The sequence below is a fragment of the Monocercomonoides exilis genome (assembly GCF_001643675.1).
Source record: "Monocercomonoides exilis strain PA203 chromosome Unknown scaffold6-2077815, whole genome shotgun sequence".
Taxonomy (NCBI): Eukaryota; Preaxostyla; order Oxymonadida; family Polymastigidae; genus Monocercomonoides; species Monocercomonoides exilis.
The window spans coordinates 866,691-886,352 of record NW_027150551.1 but is presented as its reverse complement, the minus strand read 5'-3'; the positions used below and the strand labels follow the sequence as shown (position 1 = coordinate 886,352).

The following is a 19,662-nucleotide window of genomic DNA, read 5'->3' as shown; positions in this document are numbered from 1 at the left end:
TAAGAACCAGTTTTGCAATTTTTTTCCAAATTATTTGAAATTCCAATTTATTCATTGCTATTTTTTTATCTTATTTTTATAAATTCATTAAAAATTAAGAATAATTGAATTGATTGTTTTTTATTTGTGCAAGTTTTCACTAATTCGCTCTTTCATCTTTTATAATTGTGTCGGCTAACGTCAGCAGCTTTCCAAAGAAAAAATAAAACATGTGTGCATTGTTATAATTGAGCTTGTTGAGAATACTTTGTTAAAAACAGTGATGAAAAATTGTTTAAACAATAACAAACCACAAACAGCAATGAAAGAAAAAGAAGATGGAATGTTAAAGAAAATAACAATGTGGATTATAAAAAAAAAATAAAATACTGCATTTGAAAACTCTCTCAAAAATTGACAAAATAATTTTTTGTGAATTTTCGAAGACATTTTCGATCTTTTCTTTGCATTATATCATTTAAATGCTCCCCTTCCTTCATCTTCCTTCTCTTGTTTCAATAAGCCCAACACCATCCCAATGTTCTCCATCTCCCTCTTCTTTTCTCACCTTTCCAAATGCCAACTGCTCCTTTACCTCACTCAACAAACACATCTGCCCCAATCCCGCTTTTCCTTCATCCTTTCATAAACAGAAATTCATCCCAGTTCCAACGAATACATTACAAATAATAGTATATAAATCAATAATAATGAAATACAAATAAAAATCTCATAATTAACATTAATTATCATTAATCAAATATGCAAATTCCTTTCAATTAAGTTTTCATCTACCATTAATCAAAAGCGAAAACTTATATAACGCTAATACTTGTGAATAACTAAATAATCAAATCAATAAAAAATAAGCAACGTAAAAAGTAATACAGGTAAATATTCATCGAGACAATCAATAAAAACTATATTTTATCTTGTTCGATTGAATTGATTAATTCATTCGAACTATGTTAAGCAAGAAAAAGAAATCTCAATAAAATATGATCAAAATAAAAATATTATGGGTGTCGAAATTTTTGAATTTCAGAGAGAAAATTTTTAATCGAATTTCGAAATTTCCCTCCTTGAATCGCTTAGTTAAATTGAGTAGATTAACGATATAATATTCAAATTTTGAAAAAATGCAAACTGAAAGTGGTACAATTTGCACCTATGCAGAGAATTGTGAGGTATTTGAAAGATTATGTCTTGGAGAAATTTTTGAAAACAAAATCTTTCACTTTTTTCCCCATTATAATGAATGAATTTATGTCATCATGTTGTCTCAGGAAATAAATCGACTTATTCTTTTGTTAATTATCGTTTAACAATTATTAATTCTGAAAAAGAATTGTTATATAATCTCAAATTTGGACGATCAGAACATCTATTGAAGCCTTATCCAAAAAATAAATCGCAATCTTTCCCCGATATGGGTAATTCTTTTTGAAAAGTCGCAAATGATTAATTTTCAAATAAATCAATAATTTCAAATTTTGCTAATATTTTTGTTTGCATGCACCAAACTTTACTAATATGGAGCCTATTTCTGGATAATGCTATTAAATGCATTCTAAAGAAGATTCGTGAGTGGAAACAGATATTTGAGCAAAATATACAAAATTTAATTTATTTAATAATTAAACGTTTGCGACTTTTCAAAAAGAATCACCCATATTATTCAAAAACCTCATATTTTAAAAAGGATGGCATGAGAGTTGCTATTTGTTTCTCTTTTTTGAGCTTTCTTTTCTTTTCTTTTCTTTTTTCAAATTTTCTCTTTTTTCTTTTTTTTTCGTTGAATGGAATAATTTAAGATGTTAGTTTAATGGAATGGGTTTGTAAAAATGCAGAAGAAGATTTCTACTGATAAATTCACTTGTTTGCAACAATAAAACTTGGATTTCCGATGAATTTGATTTTTTTCTAACTTTATGAAGAGTTGTTTCATGAGCTGGAGCATTGTGACGAGCATAGTCAGAAAAAGAAAATTGAAGAAATGAACAGAATTTTCGAGCAGATGGATAGAGCTGAAGTTGAATCGATGATTACAATTGAAACATACAAAAAAATTAACAAAATGATTAAAGACAAGAAATTGTCGTTGGAAAATGCTATGTTGGTATTGAAGCACATGGGGTTTTGTAATGTGCTGAACAAATTGTGGATCGTTTGCTTCAATGATTCTTTGTCAGGCAAAAGAATTGAAAAGATGATTTACGAAGAAGAAAAGAAAAAAGATGAAAAAGATAAAAAGCTTTTGGCTGATCTGTGTGAATGCTACCTCTTGCTGCATTATGAAAACATTCCACTGAAATTACTTCCAATTTGTGTACCTTGTCTTCTGAAAGTTGGATTGAAGAGGGAGAAAAACGAGGAAATGCAAAAAGAAGTGGAAATGGCTTTGACTTCATTGAGCTGCCTTAACAGATGGGATGTTTGGTTATGAATATAATTGCTTCTGATGGGAAATCTCTTCTTTTGGTATAATCCGAAGATATCGTCATCCTCAGATCTTATTGAAAATTTGTTGGTAATTCAACAATGCATTGCACATTGTTATTATGCTATTGTCGCATGTCGGAAATTCATGGTTTTGGAGAAAAAAAATTTTTTTTAATTTTTGTGATCAAAAAAATAATGAAAAATTATATTTTAAAAAGTGATTTATTTCCATCAAATTCATATGAAAAAAGTTGTATTTGATAAAAATGATGTGAAATAATCATCAATATTAATTTTTAGGGTTCATATTCAGATGCACTTTCACCATCTCCCGCTCCATTGTCACTTTCTGACTCAGTTTTTTCTCCTTCAACTTTTTCACCAAAAATATCATCTATATCAGCAATTTCTTCAGATTCTTCTTCTTCAATTTCGTTTTCCTCTATTTCTTTTTCATCATCATCATCATTTTCCAAGCAAAGGTACTTAACGAGTTCAGTAAAAGTGATGTTAAATGAGGATTTGACAAGATAAAGAGATAGATAATCATGCATCAATCGAATGCGAGTTCCAAAATACGGAAAAGTGCATCGTAAATGATGCCACAACCCCTCAATTGTATTTGTGCATGCTTCTGTGTCCTTATTGAAGAATTGCCTTTTGTGGCAAACTTTCAAATGCTTGTAACCGAGAGTCTCCAAAATGTCGTACGCTCTCCATTCGTCAGACATGATTGTTGTCCCTTCCTTTATGTACTTCTGTATCAGTGGAATGAGTGTCTCTCTTTTTCTGTTTGGAACCACAACCATGAATCTTCCTCCAGCTCCTCCATCCTCTTTCCTCTCCACACCTCCAAAAATCCAAATTTGTTTCTTCTTTCTTCCACGATGAAATTTTCTTTTCCTCCATATTGCTTCATCAATCTCTACAATTTTGCCTTCTCCTCCAATAGATACCTGCCTCTCATTCCATATCTCAGCGCATGTTTTTCTGATAACACTTCCCCAATAGCCAACTGTGTCTTCATCGATTAATAGTAACGTTGCGATTGTTTTATTAGGAATTTTCATCCAGTAATATAGGCAAACAAACAGAGTGATACCCAATCCAATTTTTGTTTTGCTGAATTTCGTATCGGAAAGGACGCTTGTCTTTGTCTTGCACGTAGGACAGGCAAAATATCTATATTTTCCATTTTTGTGTATATGTTTGAAGACTCTATGCTTGCTGCACATCGGGATGCGATCACTGACGATTTCATTAATAAACCAATCCCATGCCTTATCATCATTATAAAACAAACGATTGAGCTCGGATATTTCTTCTTTTCTGATGAGTCTGACATCACGTGCCATGAGATCAACATTGATCAAAACCCATAAAATAAATAAAAAATTAGAATATTGTGGGATTATTTTTTTTGGAAACACATTTCCGACCCATAAAACTATTATATTTATTGTTATAATGTGTTAAAAAGACAAAATAATTACAAATTTGTGAATTTTGAAGATGACGATATCTTCGGATCATGCCAAAATGTTAAATGAGCATATTATGTTAAGCCAATTGAGGAATAAAGAATATGTTGGACTTGCGAGTTGCATTGCAAAGTTATACAGAGTGGCAAAGATTAATTTCAAAGAAATAAGTGATTTATGTGTGAATGTTTTTCGAGCAATGCTGCAAAAAGGCATTTTCAGTCCTGATGAATTGCTAAACAACGAAACTGCTGATGAAATTTTGGAGGATATTGTTCAATCAAGTGGCAATAGCTCATCAATTTCATGCTGCTTAGATTTTTTCAAAGCACTTTGCGCATATTTGGATAGTGAGATGGAAAAAGTGAGTGGCGAATCAAAACGAAAAGTGATGAAAAGAAAAGTGCTTGAAAAAATGGAGGAAAAAGGATATGAAGACTGCATCATTGGGCTATGCCATTTCATTGCAAAAGGAATGTTTGGTGAGGTGATGTTGATTCACAACTTGGAAGATTATTTCATTTATTATTGAAATACTATCAAGAATTTGATCCGAACTTAATTAATGATTGATGAATCAATTTATTTAGGTTTCTGCTCAGATTTTCTGAAATAAAGAGTAAAACAATTTTATTCCCCACAGCTTTTCGGATTTTTGTACAGAGTAATTTTTCATTTTTTGTTTCTTTCATTTTTAGAAACTTATTTTCTTTGAATAACCAGTTTTTCTTCTATTTTTCTTTAACATATTTTTGTTTGTAATTTTTTGAATGTTGCTTTTTTGTTGGCATACACTTATAAAGCTTTCGTATTTTATCTACAAATTCACCAAAACTTTATTCAATGAGAAGTTCCCTTTTTGTTTTTGAATCAGACATTTACAAAAAAGATTGACAAAAAAAAAAAAAAAACCTATTTTTTATAACGGATTTTATTGATAAATGAAACAGAGATAGATATTTCAGATTTTTCATTTTCTTGAAAAATTGAAACAAGTTTGCAAAGAAAAACTTATTTATTAATAAAAAAAATTAATTTATTATTAAATGTTGTGTACACAGAAATAAAGGCTGGAAAAACATCTTTACCTGAAAAACATATATCAAAACAAAAGATTTGCAAAACTTCAGAAATTAGGTTACGCGACAATGCTACAACACCATCAAAACAAATAAAAAAGTCAACCTCACACTTTTAATAAAAAACAAAACAAAAAACTGTATTTCTTATCAAACATTTTTCTTCAAGATTAAAAATCCGAATAGTACAAATCAAATTATTTGTAATTAAGTGTTCAAAACACAAAAATTGCATCAAGCAATAAAATGATAATTAAAAAAGTGCGAATATCTCCTTTGAGCATATCGAAATCATTATTCACTCCGCTTACATCCTATCTATCTGATGATAATTAATGCAATTTTACTTCAGATGTACCATTTAGCATTTTTACAAGTGTTGACAACAATCCAATCTTTAATTATTATTTTTTTAAAAACAAATCAACAAATACATTCAAATTGCAGATGCCTCCGAAGAAAAAGAAGGTTTCAGTGTTGAACAATAAATTGGCATTGTAAATGTCGATGTTAAAGCTGAAAATGAAGAAGACTCTGTAAGAACTGGAGTTGTAGCTGGAGATTTCTCAACAGAAACCTCTTTTCCTTTTCCCATTGAACATTTGCACGAGCATGTAACAGCAGACATAAATAGATGAGTTAATACAACAAGAACAATAAATAATGGATAAGAAACAAATGCCATTTTCGTTCCCCATTCAAGAAAAGGATAAATCCATCTACATGCATTAATAATAATAAATTTTCAAATCATCACAAATAAATCCTTAATTATTTGCAAACCCGTTTCCCAAAGCATAATATGCAAAAGAAAACAACATATATCCCAATGTGTACATCAGTGCAATGTAGAAATGAGTCAACTTAAACGACACTTTCGTAAACAAGAAAATATCAATTGATATAAGCGCAAAGCTAATTCCATGAGGGTTAACTCCAAACCACAAAAATGCAAAAATAGACGTGTTGACGTCTTTTGCATGTGGAGCTAAGAAAACCCAAAATCCAAAAGTCGCAATAAAACTTCCATTTATTGCAAGACAAGCAAGAATATAAATAACTTTAGAACGAGCTGAAGTCGTGGAACTTTCTTCGCGAAAATTTGAATCATTCATGCTTTGTGTATTCGATCCATCTCCATAAGAAAGAGCAAACTGTTTTATGTGTTTTTAAAATATTAAAAAAGAAAAAATGATTCAATCGGCATACAACGAAATAAAATAAAGTTATGATAAAACTCTGCTTGGTGTAATATTTTAATTCTAACATATCGCCTGGATGCACAAGTAATTTTGCTATTGAAAGAATAAAAAAATCAATAATATAAAAAAACCTAAAAGGCATGTAATCGCGAAAACAAGCATGTAAGCAGTAACTATCAATCTCCACATAAATATAACTTTATGAAGCTTATTCGATTTTTGTCGAAACATGTAGGCATCAGCAATCTGTTGTTGAGAAATTTTCAGTGCATCATTTATTCTGTTCATATAAAATTTTTAATATGTTTATTTCGATCAAAATGAATCTAACAAAAAAGGTTATAAACCCATTACATTATATGCCTATATGATTTTCCAGGCTTTGTTTTTTCTTCCATTAATCATTTGGGGGAAAGAATGCAACCTTGCGAAAATGCGCATTTACGATGCGGCCGTCATTTCTGAATGTCTTACAAATCTTCCTGTTTGCATTTTTTCATTTTACAGAATTTTTAATTTCTGTGTTTTATTTGTGTAAAATTGTGTTAGTATGATCAAAATTCAACTGAAATGCTTGCTACTTTGAGAATTCTTCGAGACTACATGAATTCATATCCGTATCGTGACCTTCTTCTGAGTCCACCAACGCCATATCATTCTGATGCTGTTGATATTCTTGACGAGCTTAATACAATTCGAAAAACAAATTACAGTAATGGATATGAATTTCACATTGCTATAACTCATGCGTTTGCAAAACTTCACGATCCTCACACAGTTTACACTGCTCCATGTTCACAATTCTTTTATTATCTTTTGCCTTTTGGAATCAAGTTTGTTTCAAACAAAAATAATAAGACCGATGAAGCTTCAGTATATGCTACAAGGCATCCGATGCGTGGTGTGACAGATGTGTTTTTAGATCAAGGCGGCTACAATATTACAGGAATGGAAATAACTCATATTGCTGTAGATAATGATCCATTTAACGAAACTGAGCCTGCATGGAAAACAATATCTCTTTGGGCAGAAAAATTTGTTTTATTATCTCGAAGCCCTGCAGCTCGATTGAACGATGCAATAGACAACTATTTTGTTTTTCGGCCTGCATCAATTTTTCCTCCTCCCAATGCAACAACATTGAAATTTCGTTGCTTATCTCGTGACAAATCAGTTTATGTTATTCGTGTGCCATTTTATGGCTTTACAACAAAGGATGTCGATGTGCTAACCGATTTATGCCCTTTGTATAACAATTTTGTTTCAACAAGAAATGAAAAGAACTTTAAGAGCACCAAAAAAACACAAAAGAATTCAAAAATTGGAGAAAAAGACGATGGCTTTTATCAACTGAATAGAAAGATTAAGAGAATGAACGAAGCATCGCATCCTTCTACTTTGATCGATTTTTCTTCTTTGGTGAACGTGAGTCTTTCATTTGACAAATCAGCAACTATTCCAACTGATCCAATTGAGATTCAATCAATAGAAATGCATTCTTCTTCTTCTTCTTCTTCCTCTTCCTCTTCTTCTTCTACCTCACCGCCACCAACTTTCTTAACACCTCCATCACCTTCATCACCTCCCTCAAAATTATCTTATCCATCTGGTTTTCACCTATCTTCTTCTTCTCATTCTCCTTCTCCTCCTCCTTCTTCAAACTCCCCATCGTCCGAAGGGTACCTGAAGCTGACGCAGGGCTCGATGATCCACGGCTACCACTTGCCCAACGAGAGCATCGGGCTTTTGAGCGTCGCCTCGTTCCTTCCGTCTTCAATGGGCGATCTTTCTCAGTTTGTCGAAGATGCTTTTCTTTCTCTGGACACCTTTGCGACGGCGAAGACGCAGCGGCTGGTGGTTGACGTGCGGAGAAACAGGGGCGGGATGATTGAGCTTGCGAATGCGCTGTTCCACCTGCTGTTTCCTCGTGTGTTTCCGGTCTATGCGAAGGAGGAAGTTGTTAACACGGCGCTGGCGAGGAATTTCATTGAGAGCTATCGATTGATGACTTATCAGAACCCGAAGTCGAAAGGGAAGAATTATAAAAGGAATTTGGCAGAGTCGACAGAGATGCGAAACGAAATGAATGCGAAAACAGCAGAAATTTCATCTGGAACGACGAGTTTCATGAAACGGATGCTCAATAGCTTTCTTTCTTTTCTTCAAAATTCACTTCATTTCTTGACATTTCACATTTTTTCTTCAAACCGACACGGCAAAGCTGACATTGAAAAATGTGAGATTTTTCCGTCTCGTTTAACTGTAAATGATAATAAACCCACTTCGCAACACACTTCACAAAACTCTCTTGATATTCATTCAGACTTATCTTCGAATGAAACATGCCTGCCACTTCGTCATCCAAAACATGCTTCTTCTTCTTCTTATCATTCTTCTTCTCTTTCAATTGCCTCTTCCTCTTCCTCTTCCTCTGCTTCTTCTCCTTCCTCATCCACTCAGGTGCTTCTGACCGAATACGAAACGCTTGCCATTCTCGACGACGTGTTCTCTCTCAACATCACAAAGGAGGAAGGCAGCGAAGAGACAAGCAGAGAGCGGAAGTGGTCTGTCCCGTTTGCGGTGAACACAGAACGAATGCCGTTTTTTGAGGCAGAGCTGGAAAAGGCGCCGTGGAAAGGGAAGACTTTGTTCGAGGCGACAGACGTGGTGGTCATCACAGACGGGCGGTGCGAGAGCGAATGCAGTCAGTTTGTGAAGCACATACGCGAAGCGAAAGTGGCAAAAGTGGTTGGCTTTGGGGGAAGCCTGCTGTTTCCTGAGAGCGCGTTTGATGTGGGCGGGATGGGCGGAGGTTATCGTGTGGTCAGCAGCGAAGGGTGGGAAGAGATGGAGAGCATGGGCGTGAGTGAGTCGGAGCTGCGGAGGCTGAAGAGGGAGTGGGAGGAAGATGAAGCAGCAATAGGAGCAGAAGCAGAAACATATGAAACAAAAGAAAGTGCGAAGGATAACGAGACGGTGGTTCAAATTGGAGGAAGTGATGTGCAAGAAGAGGTAAAAGAAAAGAACGAAGAGAAAACAAAACCGTATAAAGAAGCTGCGATTTCTTCGTATCAATCGCAGCGTTACAATTCTATCTCTCTTAATGATACCGACGTTCTGCCTTTGCCGTTCCCGCGCGCAACAACCCGATTTTCGCTGTCTCTAACAGCACTGCACTCATTTGACTGGGAAACGCACAACCAGTCGCTGGGCTTCCGGGTGGTTCCGCCAGATACAGTGCTACCGATCTACCCTGAATGGAGCGGACTGGAGAGCGACGATGGGCGTGTGGCAGCAGCGCGCGAGGTGAGCTGGCTGTTTAACGTGTGTTTCCCGTGGGAGGTGAAAGTTGGCGGGGGAGAGTGCAGCGGGGAGGAAGGAGAGGCGCATTCGGTGTATGGCCACCCGTGCCGAGCCGGAGAAGGGGTGTTTGACGAGACGCGCTGTGTGTTTGCGCGGTGTGAGGAAGGGTATTACCGGAACGGGGTGGGGCGGTGTGTGAGCATTCCGCATGTTCCGATGGAAAAGGGGGACAAAAAACTGAGTAAGAAACAGATAGTGTGGATTATTGTGGGGAGTGTGCTGGGGACGGTGGTGATTGGAGCAGGCGTGTTTGTTGCGTGTGTGCGGTGGGTTGTCTGGAAGAGAGGAAAGAAAGACGGGCTGGGAAAGCACAAGCTGCTTGATGACTAAACAAACAAACAAACAAACAAACAAACAAACAAAAAAGAATTTTTGCGAATGGGCAATTGTTTTTATTCCTGAGTTATGTTGCAAAATGGAGGGTATAAATGCTTGTGTTGAATAATACAACGGATGTACCGTTTTTTCCCCTCAACAACAACAACAACTAAGAAAAGAAAAGAAAAGAAAAAAGATTTATGCATTCACTTTATTCGAATAAGCATTTGGAAATCGGAAGAGATGATAAACCAATTTTCATACAATTCAGAAATTCTTCGTGCGTTTTATTAATTGCACAATGAAAGAACGAGCTATTTGATTGAGATGAAAATGCAAGAGCAGAAAAAAAGACAGTCACATTTTTTTGAACAGTAAAGCCCTCAATTTTGCTTGTAATATTGAAAATTTTGTTTGCTAAGAAGGATTTGTTTCCATCCTATTGCATTTTATTTTTATTTTATTTTTATTTTTTGTTAGTGATTTTATTGGAAATAATAGATATTGATAGTTCAATTGTTTTGTGATTGCTCACTAAAGAATTGAAATTTTGGTACAAATATTTTTTGTTCCATTTTTTGAAAGGAAAATATTTTTGAACTTTTATTTCAAAAAAAATTAAATTCTTTTTCTTTTTAATGAACATTCAATGATGAAATAAATTGTGGTTAATTCAAATTTTACAACGATGATGAATGTCTGATCTTTTTCATATATTTTGATTTCGTTATAAATTATTTCTTTTTGATCCAACAAACAAATCAAAATATTTGTGTTTCTTGCTTCGTTCAAATATATATAGATAGATAGATTCATTTAGCTCTATTCTTTTCTAAAACTGCTTTTTATAATTCAAAGCAATCAGTATTGGTATTGTAACTGCTTAGCTGTACAAGATTGTTAACGATTTTTGTTTCAAACGATTTTTCGTTAATTGCATAACTTTTGCGCAAAATTATTGCGTCCTTCAACGCACAGAATGAATTTACGCGCTAATGAAGGAATTAAAGAAATCTCATTGACTAAACATTTTACAAGTTTATTCATTTTATCTGTTCATAAAAATCATCATGCTTTTTTGTGCATTTTTCAGAATTGCTCCATGAACTGGAATATTGCAGCGAAGATGAACAAAAGCAGAAAATAACAGAATTCAACGGATTATTAGATGAAATGGGCACAAAAGAAATGTATTCAATTTTCACGCTTTCTATCTTCAATAGATTGGACAAAATGATTGAAGAAAAGAAATTGGGAATGGAAAATGTCATTGTATTGTTGAAGCGAATGGGATTTAATCAAATAACGAAATCCGTATTAATTAATTCTTTTTTTCGTTCTGATTTGCACAAAAGATTTGAAAAGATGATTATTGATGAAAATGAGAAAAAAGAAGGGAAAAACGAAAAGCTTCTGGTTGATCTTTGCGAATGCTACCTTTTGTTTTACAGCGGAGTATTTTCTTCGAAAATGCTTTCTCTGTGTGTGCCTTGCCTCCTGAAATTTGCCTTGAAGAAAGAGGAAAGAGAGAAAGTTCAAAAAGAAGTGGAAATGGCTTTGCTGGCTTTGAGTTGCATCGATGTCATTTGTGTATGAACATCGTATTTCTTTTTTAATATTATTGATTTCTCTCTCTCTATCTCTCCCTCTCTAGATAATAGAACAAAGACTTTATTTGAATGAAATCAAAGAGATCATCGAATATCATCAGAAGCATCACAAACTCACACGACTCGCTTATCAATCTGCTTGGTAGTTTTTAATAAGACGATTTTGCGACAATGGATCATCGAAAGATACTGTTGTGAATGAGTTGCATTTTGTGAGAGAAGCAAGAAGAGAACTGGAAGAGATTACAAAAAACATTGATTGGAAGAAAAAAGAAGAGGAAAAAAGAAAAGAAACGAAAGAAGAGCTTCTTTTGATGAGATGGGTCGAAACATTGATAATTTACTTGTTCACATGTAAATTGGAGAATAAAGAATTTGTCGGGATTGTCTGCAGCGTTGTTCAAGTATTTCAAGCAGCAAAAGGTTATCACAGTGAAATCAGCAAATTGTGTTTTCATTTATTTCGAGAAGCAGCAGAAAGTGAATGCGTGTATGTTGAAGATTTATTGGAAGGCAAAGCATTTGATGTCATTTTGGAGGAAATTCAGCAACCAACACTAAATGACGAAATGAAATATGAAATCTTAAATTTTTTTATGAATGTTTCAAAGAAATTGAAAGGAAGCGTGGATTATGTAGTAACTAAAAAGAAAAGAAGGATAGCTAAAAAGAAGATATTTGAAAAGATGGAGGAAGAAGGTTACGAAGATGCCTTCACAAGCTTTTTTAATACAATTAAATTTTTTGATGAAGACGATAATCTTAGATATACGTTGAATATTTCGGACTATTTTGTGAACATTTGAGGAAATGTTTCGCATTTTGAAACTTGAAAATTTTATTTTTCTTTTTTCACCATTTCACAATTCAACAGTTATTTGAATGCTTTTATTTTGACTGTTTTTTTCACTTCTTCGAAACGGAAGAACGTTGCAAGAAAACAACCGAACAACAGTTCAATTATCTTTTCTTATGTGTCAATCTCTTCCTCATCGTGGAGATTCCATTGATTTCAAACAAAACGATTCCTTCTGCATTCTGCGCTCAGCATCTCGGTCATTATCTTCAGCAGCTCTTCTTCTCCTTTGCTCATTCAATCCGGCTGATAACTCCTCGTTTTCTCTTGTCTCTTCAGCTTTGCTACCTATTGGATCCCATCAAAATGTTTGTTGAAGGGAATGATAAGACTGGAATAATTTCCTTGATAACTGTTTCTTTTTTCGTTTCGAAAAAATCCATCATAAATGAAACAAAGAAAAAGATTTTCAAACTATTAATGTTTTGCAAATGAAGATATATTTTTTTTTGGAAATTTTAAATCATCAAAAAATTTTCTATCATATTCAAGCCCTCATATCTAAATAAACGAAATTTAAATGATAGTACTTTGAGGGTTAACCCTCAATCGTATATTTTTCTCTGAAAATATGCAAAAACGTCTGCAAAAGCCTGGCAGAAAAACTTGAATAGGGTCATCTTTTTATTGGCATTTTTTTCTTTACTGGCACATTTTTTTAAATAAAAATTAATCTGACCCACAAATGATATTTTAAAATATATATTTGGTATATATACAAATGTCAAGTATACTAATATTTGTATTTTTAAAGAAATCCAATTTCTCATGGAGAGGAAATGGGGGGATTCAAGTCATTCCATTGAGCTTTCTTGAGAAATTGGACTGCACAAAGGTTTGTAAATATTTCTAATTCATTCAAAAATTTAAATATTAATTAAAAATTCTTTAATGAGAATTAATAAATAAAAAAATATATTTATGATCATTACCCATAATATATATATATATGAAATTACTAGTGAAGAAGAAAGCTGAAGCGGTGCAGAAGCAAATGAAGGAAGCAATGTCCACATTACATTACAGGAAATATGAGACAAGATTGGAAAGGATTGCACACATTGTGAATGACAATGTTGTCAGGCTGGTCAACGGGGTTAAATAAGGTGGAATCAGCAAAAAATCTTTGAAACACACTGTTCAAGCTATAAAAAGCGACAGGTTGATTGCAAAAGTTCAATGCACACAAATTATTAGCAGCGAAAAAGAAAAGCAATTCTTTAAAGAAGTTACAATTGAATCCCGTTCTGGGACAAGCCTCACATCACGAAAAGCGCGTGATCTGGTTTGCAATTGATATAAAATTTATAATTAATTTGTATTTCGATGGAAAATATAATGAACGATTGTGAAGAAGAAGGAGAAAAAGAAGAAAAGAAGAAAAAGACAGTCACTCTGAAGACGGTTCACTCATTCATAAAGCGCCATCCGGAATTGAAGTCATCGCTTCCAAAGCAAGTTGATTTCAACAGACTTGCAGCATCTTGTCGGAAAATCCTAAAGCCGAGGCAAGCTCAATTACAAGCATTACACGATGCAGACAAATATCCTAAGGAATTAATCTTCAATACCGATGAATATTCGCAGAGAATTTCAACTTCTACACGTGGAGTTGTTGTTCATCTCGCAGATGAGCAAGCTGGATTCAAAAAGACTGCCGAAAAAATGCTGAATGCCACTCTCGTTGCTGGAATAGCTGCTGATGGCTTCTCGCTTCGGTCTGTTGTGCTGAGATGAGTGAAACTCTTCCGAAAGAACTGACAACACTGTTAACTCCGTCGCTTGACATTTAGCCAAACACAAACGGTTGGATGGACAAAACGTCATTCAAAAAAACGCCTTAACAGTCCTGCTTCCAGCTATCATTGACAGAAGAAAGCGAATTCTAAAAGAATCTCATCGTTGCATTCTTCTTTTGGATTCACACTCATCGCGCGCAGATCCAACCATATTGAGACAGTTCAAGGTGGACGAAAAAGACTTCGTCACCATCGTTCCACATGTGGCACACATATTACAGCTTCTGGACAGAGGTGTGTTTGCAGTGTTGAAGTCGGAGCTTTAAAACAATTACAGCTCACCATCATTTACCTGCTCATTTTCAAAAAGAATATCAATCGTTGATGTGTTGCCACAAGTCCTTCACACCGCATTCACGCCTTTAGTCATCAAAAAAGCCTTAACATGCAGCGACATTCTCAGCAATGCATCTGGATCGATTCAAATGAAGCTTCCTCAGTTTTTTCAGAACTCCATTCCTTCTCATTCACATTATTTCGACTTCTTCGGAAAAGAAATAACGAAAGAAAAGCTTCTTGACGAATGTTATGAATATTATGAAAAACACAAGATGAAAATTGAAGAAAATGTTGAAAAAGAAAAGGAAATTGAAGAAGAAGAATTGCCTTTGGAGAAAAAAGTGAAATGGAAATTCAGAAAAATAAAGAATGAAGACGATGAAACAAGTGATGAATATGACCCCTTTGAACGTGAAAATGGAAAAAGAAAAGTCAGAAGAGTAATTGATTTGAGTTTTGTATTTTTTTGATGTGTTTTTAACTTTTTTTCATGTCAAAAAATTTTGGTGCCAATAAAGAAAAAAGTTCCAATAAAAAGATGACCCCACATCATTGTGAGATAAATTAATTATATAATTCATTTCAATACGATTGCTTATGCAAACAGAGAATTTCTCTTTTGACAAGGTTTGAATTAAAGACTTTTATTGATGAGTTCATTAAGCTCAATTTAGACACCATTTTTAGTATTTTATGTAATAATAATGACTGAACTTTTGATCCCCTCTAATTGAATCACATTGACAATGTTTGAAGTTCTTGACAGAAAGATAAATATTGGAATACAAATTGTCCAGTTTAACACCAAGGAAAGAAAATTGATTTTATTTATGAACATAAACCATTTATCTATTTAAAAAGTCACTGATAAGAACTTTTAGCAGTGAATTGCAAATTCAAACTTTTATATTCTATTCATAAACAAATCACTTGTTGCTGATCCCTTTAGGAGTTATTGCTTCATGGAAAAATTTCTTCAATATCTGAATGTGAATTATCAAAAGCAACTTTTATTCAAATCATTCACAAACCAAATAATTCGTTTATTCTGTGCAACTACATAAAATTATCTTTTGCCTTCTTTTGTTTTTCAGAAAAAAGTTTGTTCAAAAGATTTTCACACAAGTCAATTGGATAGAATAAAATAAACAGAGTAGTTATGTTGAAGTGCGTGGAAGTGAAAAACAAAAAGTAACATAGATTAGTGTTTATCTCATCTTCTTCCCGGGTCCTGAGCCAGGCTTTGTCGAACCCTTTTCTGTTTTTTTCTCATCCTTCTCTACCATCAAGGCAGCGAGCGATTCTTCTCCAGAAATCTCAGTCACGACCCCGCAATTCTGAACCTGCCGTTTCTCCGTTTGCGTCTGCCTGCTTTCCTGCCCACAGAGCAGAATTCGATTCATAGCCTGGTTTATCAATGTGATGTGGTGTGTAAGCAGCTCGTTCATTGACGCCAGCTCCCTCTCCACAGACTGTCTCACCACTCCGACCAAGAACGTGCGGGTGGCTCTCAAAAGAACAGGAAATTGCCTCAGCCCGTCGGTGGCGCTGTCGATGGACGATAGAAGTTCAGTCAGTGGCATCAGATAATCGGCAACCCCGTCCACTTGATGTGACATGGAGCTGGATGTGGAGGACGAGGCAGGCACAATGCCATCTGGAAGACTCTGTGGAAGCGCAGGCTCGTCGACAGCAAATAAACGCTAAAAAAGGCAGATGATTCATATTTGTTGCATAAATGAGGGGGGAAAAAATTATATAGAAGCAATTTAAACAAGTAAAATCCATGTTAATAAAAAAAAAATATTGAGTTGTTAATAATGAAGAAAAAGAAATAAAGAAATAAAAAATAAATAAAAACCAATAATTAGCAAACCTTCACAGTATTCAGAAGATCCTCTGGACTTTCGCCTTCAGGTCGTTTCTTCTTTTTCTTCGCCACAAACATGTCTGAGTCGCTTCGGACAGATTGCGGACTTTGTGGTGACACAGAAACACGGTTTGTACGCTCTCTTTCTCCGTCTGAATTTGCATTGTGGGGAGATTATTTGCAAAGAGTTCAATATTTTTTTTATAAATAATTAGATAAATGAATAAAAATATAAAATTTAAAAAAATTCATTAATCAAATAAAAAATCGAAATATCACTTACTATCTAAAAAACGAATCATTTCAAAACTTTTTTTTCACAGATTGAAAAACAAAATACTCCAACTTCAGATCCTATTTTGCTTCAACACCCAGATCCATTAAAATAACCAAACCTTCATCTCCTCTCATCAACGAGTGGGAGTGCAGCTGCTGTGCCAGTTGCTGCCCTTGCATCTTCTGTACAAACGTCTCCATCAGCTTGCTAACCTCATTTCCGTTGACTCCTCTCCCCATCAGATCCAAGCACCGCTCGCCAAATGCTATCCCCAGCAGTGCTGTGCGCCGGAACCTCCTCTCACTCTTTCGTAGCGCTTCCTTCATTCCTCTGTTCGCCCGAACACCGACAATCATTCCTCGGGTCAGTGAGGCACACTCTGCTTCAGTTGCTGCTTTGCTTTTCGAGAGTTCATCGACAACGGAAGTCAGAAGGGTTATAAGTGAGTCCTTAGAACGGTACTCGGCTTGATATTCTGATTTAAAAAATAAAAAACGTAAAGATTAAATAGAAAAAAATTGAATACACAATCATCGAAAAGAGAACAACAAAGATAAATCAAACAAAAAAAAAAGAAAAAATCACACTTCTTATTTCTTCCACCAATTCTCTGTTCAAAGTTCTCATTTCCTCAAGTTGTGCTGTCTTTCCTCCAACAGGCTTGGCCTTCCCAGTCAACAAATCAGCCAACGAATCCTCTGTTTTCTCAACTTCGCCAAATAATTCCACAGTCTTTTTCAGCTTCTTCACCTGACTCTGAAGTTGCGCATTTTGCTGCTCCAAAACTGCAACTTTGGAAACAAGTGTCGACATCTGCGAGTCAGAAAGAAGCAGTTTCGACGAAGGTGTTCCATCCGAACTTTGAGATGAAGATGGAGTCACCTCGCTTTTGGCTCCATCATCCGGCAGGCTGGCAGAAGCTGAAGAGGACTGCAGTTTTGATGGATGTGACATGCTCTCAACCTCCAATTTGTCCCAAGACCCCTCAACTTCTTGCGTAGTTGGCACTCTCCTGCGTGGCTGTCGCTCTTTGTCTGCTAAGCCCGCTCCAGTTGGTTGCGAAGCCAGAGATGCGCTGCTTGTCGATCCGCTTTTCTCTTCTGACGGAAACGGAAACAGCATCACTCGTGTCGGAGCTGCAGCCGCAACCAGCTCTTCTCCATTCTTTTCCAAGTTGTATGCAGCAATCACTTCGTTGGCGTGTGCCAGTTCGACCTGCAACGCCCTCAGCAAGCCAGTCATCTCTTCTTTCGACATGTCTTCGATCCCTGTGGTGCAAAGAAGTGCTGATGAGTCGTATCTGGCCTCTCTCTTTTTCAGCTCTTTCACTTCCTCTTCCAAGCGCCTGTTCGCATCCATCATTTCTGAAACAGACCCAAATTGCGTAACAGCTTCACTCAAACCAACATTTTGCTCAAATACGTTGAGTCTTCGTTTCAATACAAAAATTAAATCTTCAAGAAGTTTGAATTTTATTTCTACAAGGCGCTGAGCATGCAATTGAGGTGACAATTGCAAAGCAGCACCACTATTGGTTGCACCTGTAGGGGTAAGCGCTGACTGAGTCCCTGCAGAAGAAAGAGCAGAATCAACACTTTCAATAATTCTTCCACTTGATCCAATCCCTCCAGAACTTCCTATTGCCACTCCACTTCCACGAATCAAAACTCCTTCTCCAGTTCCTTTTGCTTGTTCGATTGCTTTTTGAGCAATATCATCTGCGAATGCAAATCGCTTTATATCAGATTCAAGTTCCTTTATGCTCGTCTCTAACTGCTGTGGTGTTTGGCTAAGTGGTGCGTAAGTAAATTGCTCAAAAGATTTCAAAGTACCTTGATATTCATCAATTAATCCTTCTAAACGATTTCTATCTTGCTGGCTTTCTGAAAGACGTAATTCAAGGTTCTTGATGAGAGTTTGACTTTGAGCATATTCTTCATGGAAAAAAGAAGCAAGTTCTCGAAGTTCTAAAAACAACGTTCCTTTATCTTTTGCACTTTCTCCGGGGGTCATTGTCATTATTTGTTGGAGTCGCTGCTCTGCGGTTGTTTTCACAGCTTTGACAGTTTCAGAAGTTGCAGAACTAAAGAACGGTTTTCCGCTTTTTGTCTCACCGGGCGCACTCAAAAGCTGAGTTCCAGGCTTTATTGGAGATCTTATCAAGGAATGAAAAGGTTTATACAATTTTGATTTGAATTCAATGAAAAGCAAGCAAATAAACAATTATATGCAAACGTCGATGTCCCTGGGCCTGAAGTTACCGCAGCTCTAGATGATGCTGCACGTTTTGTTGTTGAACGCAACATGCCTGTTTTAGATGTTGATTGTAACATATAACACCAGATATTGACTTAAAAAAAACAAATTCAAGAACGGTTTGATCTCTAATCCCTTGATTATGTTGAGAGAAAAAAAGAAGTAAGCCATTATTAATTATCTGAAAATCTGGAGGAATTAAAATAACATTGATTTATGAGCCAGCAATTGTTCCAGTTGCTATTTGGAACTAATGGAACTTTAGATAACGTATTTATATTCATTATGATAATTTTTATACAAAAAATTACGCTTTTAATGCTTTGCTTTTAACGTTTTTCAGTTATCAATTGGTTTTCTCTCTCATTTTTTTTCATGGGATAGTTTAGGGGTTTCATCAGATGAATTAAAAAGTAATCGACCCTACCGTTTGTGCTATATTTCACTACCATTTTTTTAAAACAATATTTCCATTTTTCAATGGATATTTTCAAATTTTTTTAAATGTATCAGAACGTAACGTAAAGTTAGAAATAGAAGATGAAAAAAGAATTATTGAATTTGTTCATATGAATGAAATACCCAGATTTATTGCATTATTTTCTCCAGTTTCTCATATGAAAGCGATTTTTAGTAAGCCACATCTCAATAGAACATCAACTTCTTTATACCTTTTGGAAAATCCATCAGAAGAGTTTTGCATTTTTACAAGGCCTTTTGCAAAACGTGCTTATAACGATACGATGAAATTATCAAAATGTCATCAATTATCAAAGAAAAAAATTCTTCTCACAAAAAAGGTATCAAAAATATTTCAAAAACAATCCAGTCCTAAACAACCAGTCGAACCA

The 19,662-nt window shown here is 35.0% G+C and overlaps 6 protein-coding genes across 6 annotated transcripts; 3 read left to right on the top strand and 3 right to left on the bottom strand.

Moving 5' to 3' along the window:
* Positions 1–2,717: 2,717 nt before the first annotated feature.
* On the bottom strand, positions 2,718–3,776 carry MONOS_423 (putative Uncharacterized transposase-like protein; the record flags this gene model as incomplete). Its single annotated transcript, XM_067874287.1, has 1 exon — positions 2,718–3,776. One exon carries the CDS (start codon positions 3,774–3,776, stop codon positions 2,718–2,720), a length of 1,059 nt encoding a protein of 352 aa, XP_067733812.1.
* A 1,124-nt stretch (positions 3,777–4,900) lies between these two features.
* On the bottom strand, positions 4,901–6,471 carry MONOS_422 (uncharacterized protein; the record flags this gene model as incomplete). Its single annotated transcript, XM_067874277.1, has 4 exons — positions 4,901–5,700; positions 5,765–6,135; positions 6,191–6,255; positions 6,315–6,471. 4 exons carry the CDS (start codon positions 6,469–6,471, stop codon positions 5,418–5,420), a joined length of 876 nt encoding a protein of 291 aa, XP_067733811.1. The 3' UTR covers positions 4,901–5,417.
* A 62-nt stretch (positions 6,472–6,533) lies between these two features.
* On the top strand, positions 6,534–10,057 carry MONOS_421 (uncharacterized protein). The gene is made up of 2 exons (XM_067874266.1): positions 6,534–6,667; positions 6,733–10,057. Exons 1-2 carry the CDS (start codon positions 6,551–6,553, stop codon positions 9,874–9,876), a joined length of 3,261 nt encoding a protein of 1,086 aa, XP_067733810.1. The 5' UTR covers positions 6,534–6,550; the 3' UTR covers positions 9,877–10,057.
* A 527-nt stretch (positions 10,058–10,584) lies between these two features.
* MONOS_420 (uncharacterized protein) lies at positions 10,585–12,118 on the top strand. Its single transcript, XM_067874255.1, has 4 exons — positions 10,585–10,734; positions 10,843–10,901; positions 10,958–11,454; positions 11,519–12,118. Exons 2-4 carry the CDS (start codon positions 10,844–10,846, stop codon positions 11,618–11,620), a joined length of 657 nt encoding a protein of 218 aa, XP_067733809.1. The 5' UTR covers positions 10,585–10,734; position 10,843; the 3' UTR covers positions 11,621–12,118.
* A 1,538-nt stretch (positions 12,119–13,656) lies between these two features.
* On the top strand, positions 13,657–14,067 carry MONOS_419 (uncharacterized protein; the record flags this gene model as incomplete). Its single annotated transcript, XM_067874242.1, has 1 exon — positions 13,657–14,067. One exon carries the CDS (start codon positions 13,657–13,659, stop codon positions 14,065–14,067), a length of 411 nt encoding a protein of 136 aa, XP_067733808.1.
* A 1,389-nt stretch (positions 14,068–15,456) lies between these two features.
* MONOS_418 (uncharacterized protein) lies at positions 15,457–18,941 on the bottom strand. The gene is made up of 5 exons (XM_067874230.1): positions 18,791–18,941; positions 17,143–18,710; positions 16,674–17,030; positions 16,285–16,430; positions 15,457–16,111 (listed from the first exon to the last, which is right to left on the bottom strand). Exons 1-5 carry the CDS (start codon positions 18,886–18,888, stop codon positions 15,617–15,619), a joined length of 2,664 nt encoding a protein of 887 aa, XP_067733807.1. The 5' UTR covers positions 18,889–18,941; the 3' UTR covers positions 15,457–15,616.
* Between the last annotated feature and the right edge of the window lie 721 nt (positions 18,942–19,662).

Excerpts from the sequence above, each read along its gene's own strand:
- MONOS_421 (XM_067874266.1), top strand. The coding sequence starts at position 6,551 with ATGATTTTCCAGGCTTTGTTTTTTCTTCCATTAATCATTTGGGGGAAA. Across the intron at positions 6,668-6,732 it reads AATGTCTTACAAATCTTCCT|TATGATCAAAATTCAACTGA; the intron begins GTTTGCATTTTT and ends AAATTGTGTTAG.
- MONOS_420 (XM_067874255.1), top strand. The coding sequence starts at position 10,844 with ATGAATTTACGCGCTAATGAAGGAATTAAAGAAATCTCATTGACTAAA. Across the intron at positions 10,902-10,957 it reads ATTGACTAAACATTTTACAA|AATTGCTCCATGAACTGGAA; the intron begins GTTTATTCATTT and ends TGCATTTTTCAG. Across the intron at positions 11,455-11,518 it reads GTTGCATCGATGTCATTTGT|ATAATAGAACAAAGACTTTA; the intron begins GTATGAACATCG and ends CTCCCTCTCTAG.
- MONOS_418 (XM_067874230.1), bottom strand. The coding sequence starts at position 18,888 with ATGTTACAATCAACATCTAAAACAGGCATGTTGCGTTCAACAACAAAA. Across the intron at positions 17,031-17,142 it reads ATTGGTGGAAGAAATAAGAA|AATATCAAGCCGAGTACCGT; the intron begins GTGTGATTTTTT and ends TTTTTAAATCAG. Across the intron at positions 16,431-16,673 it reads GTTGATGAGAGGAGATGAAG|ACGGAGAAAGAGAGCGTACA; the intron begins GTTTGGTTATTT and ends ATGCAAATTCAG.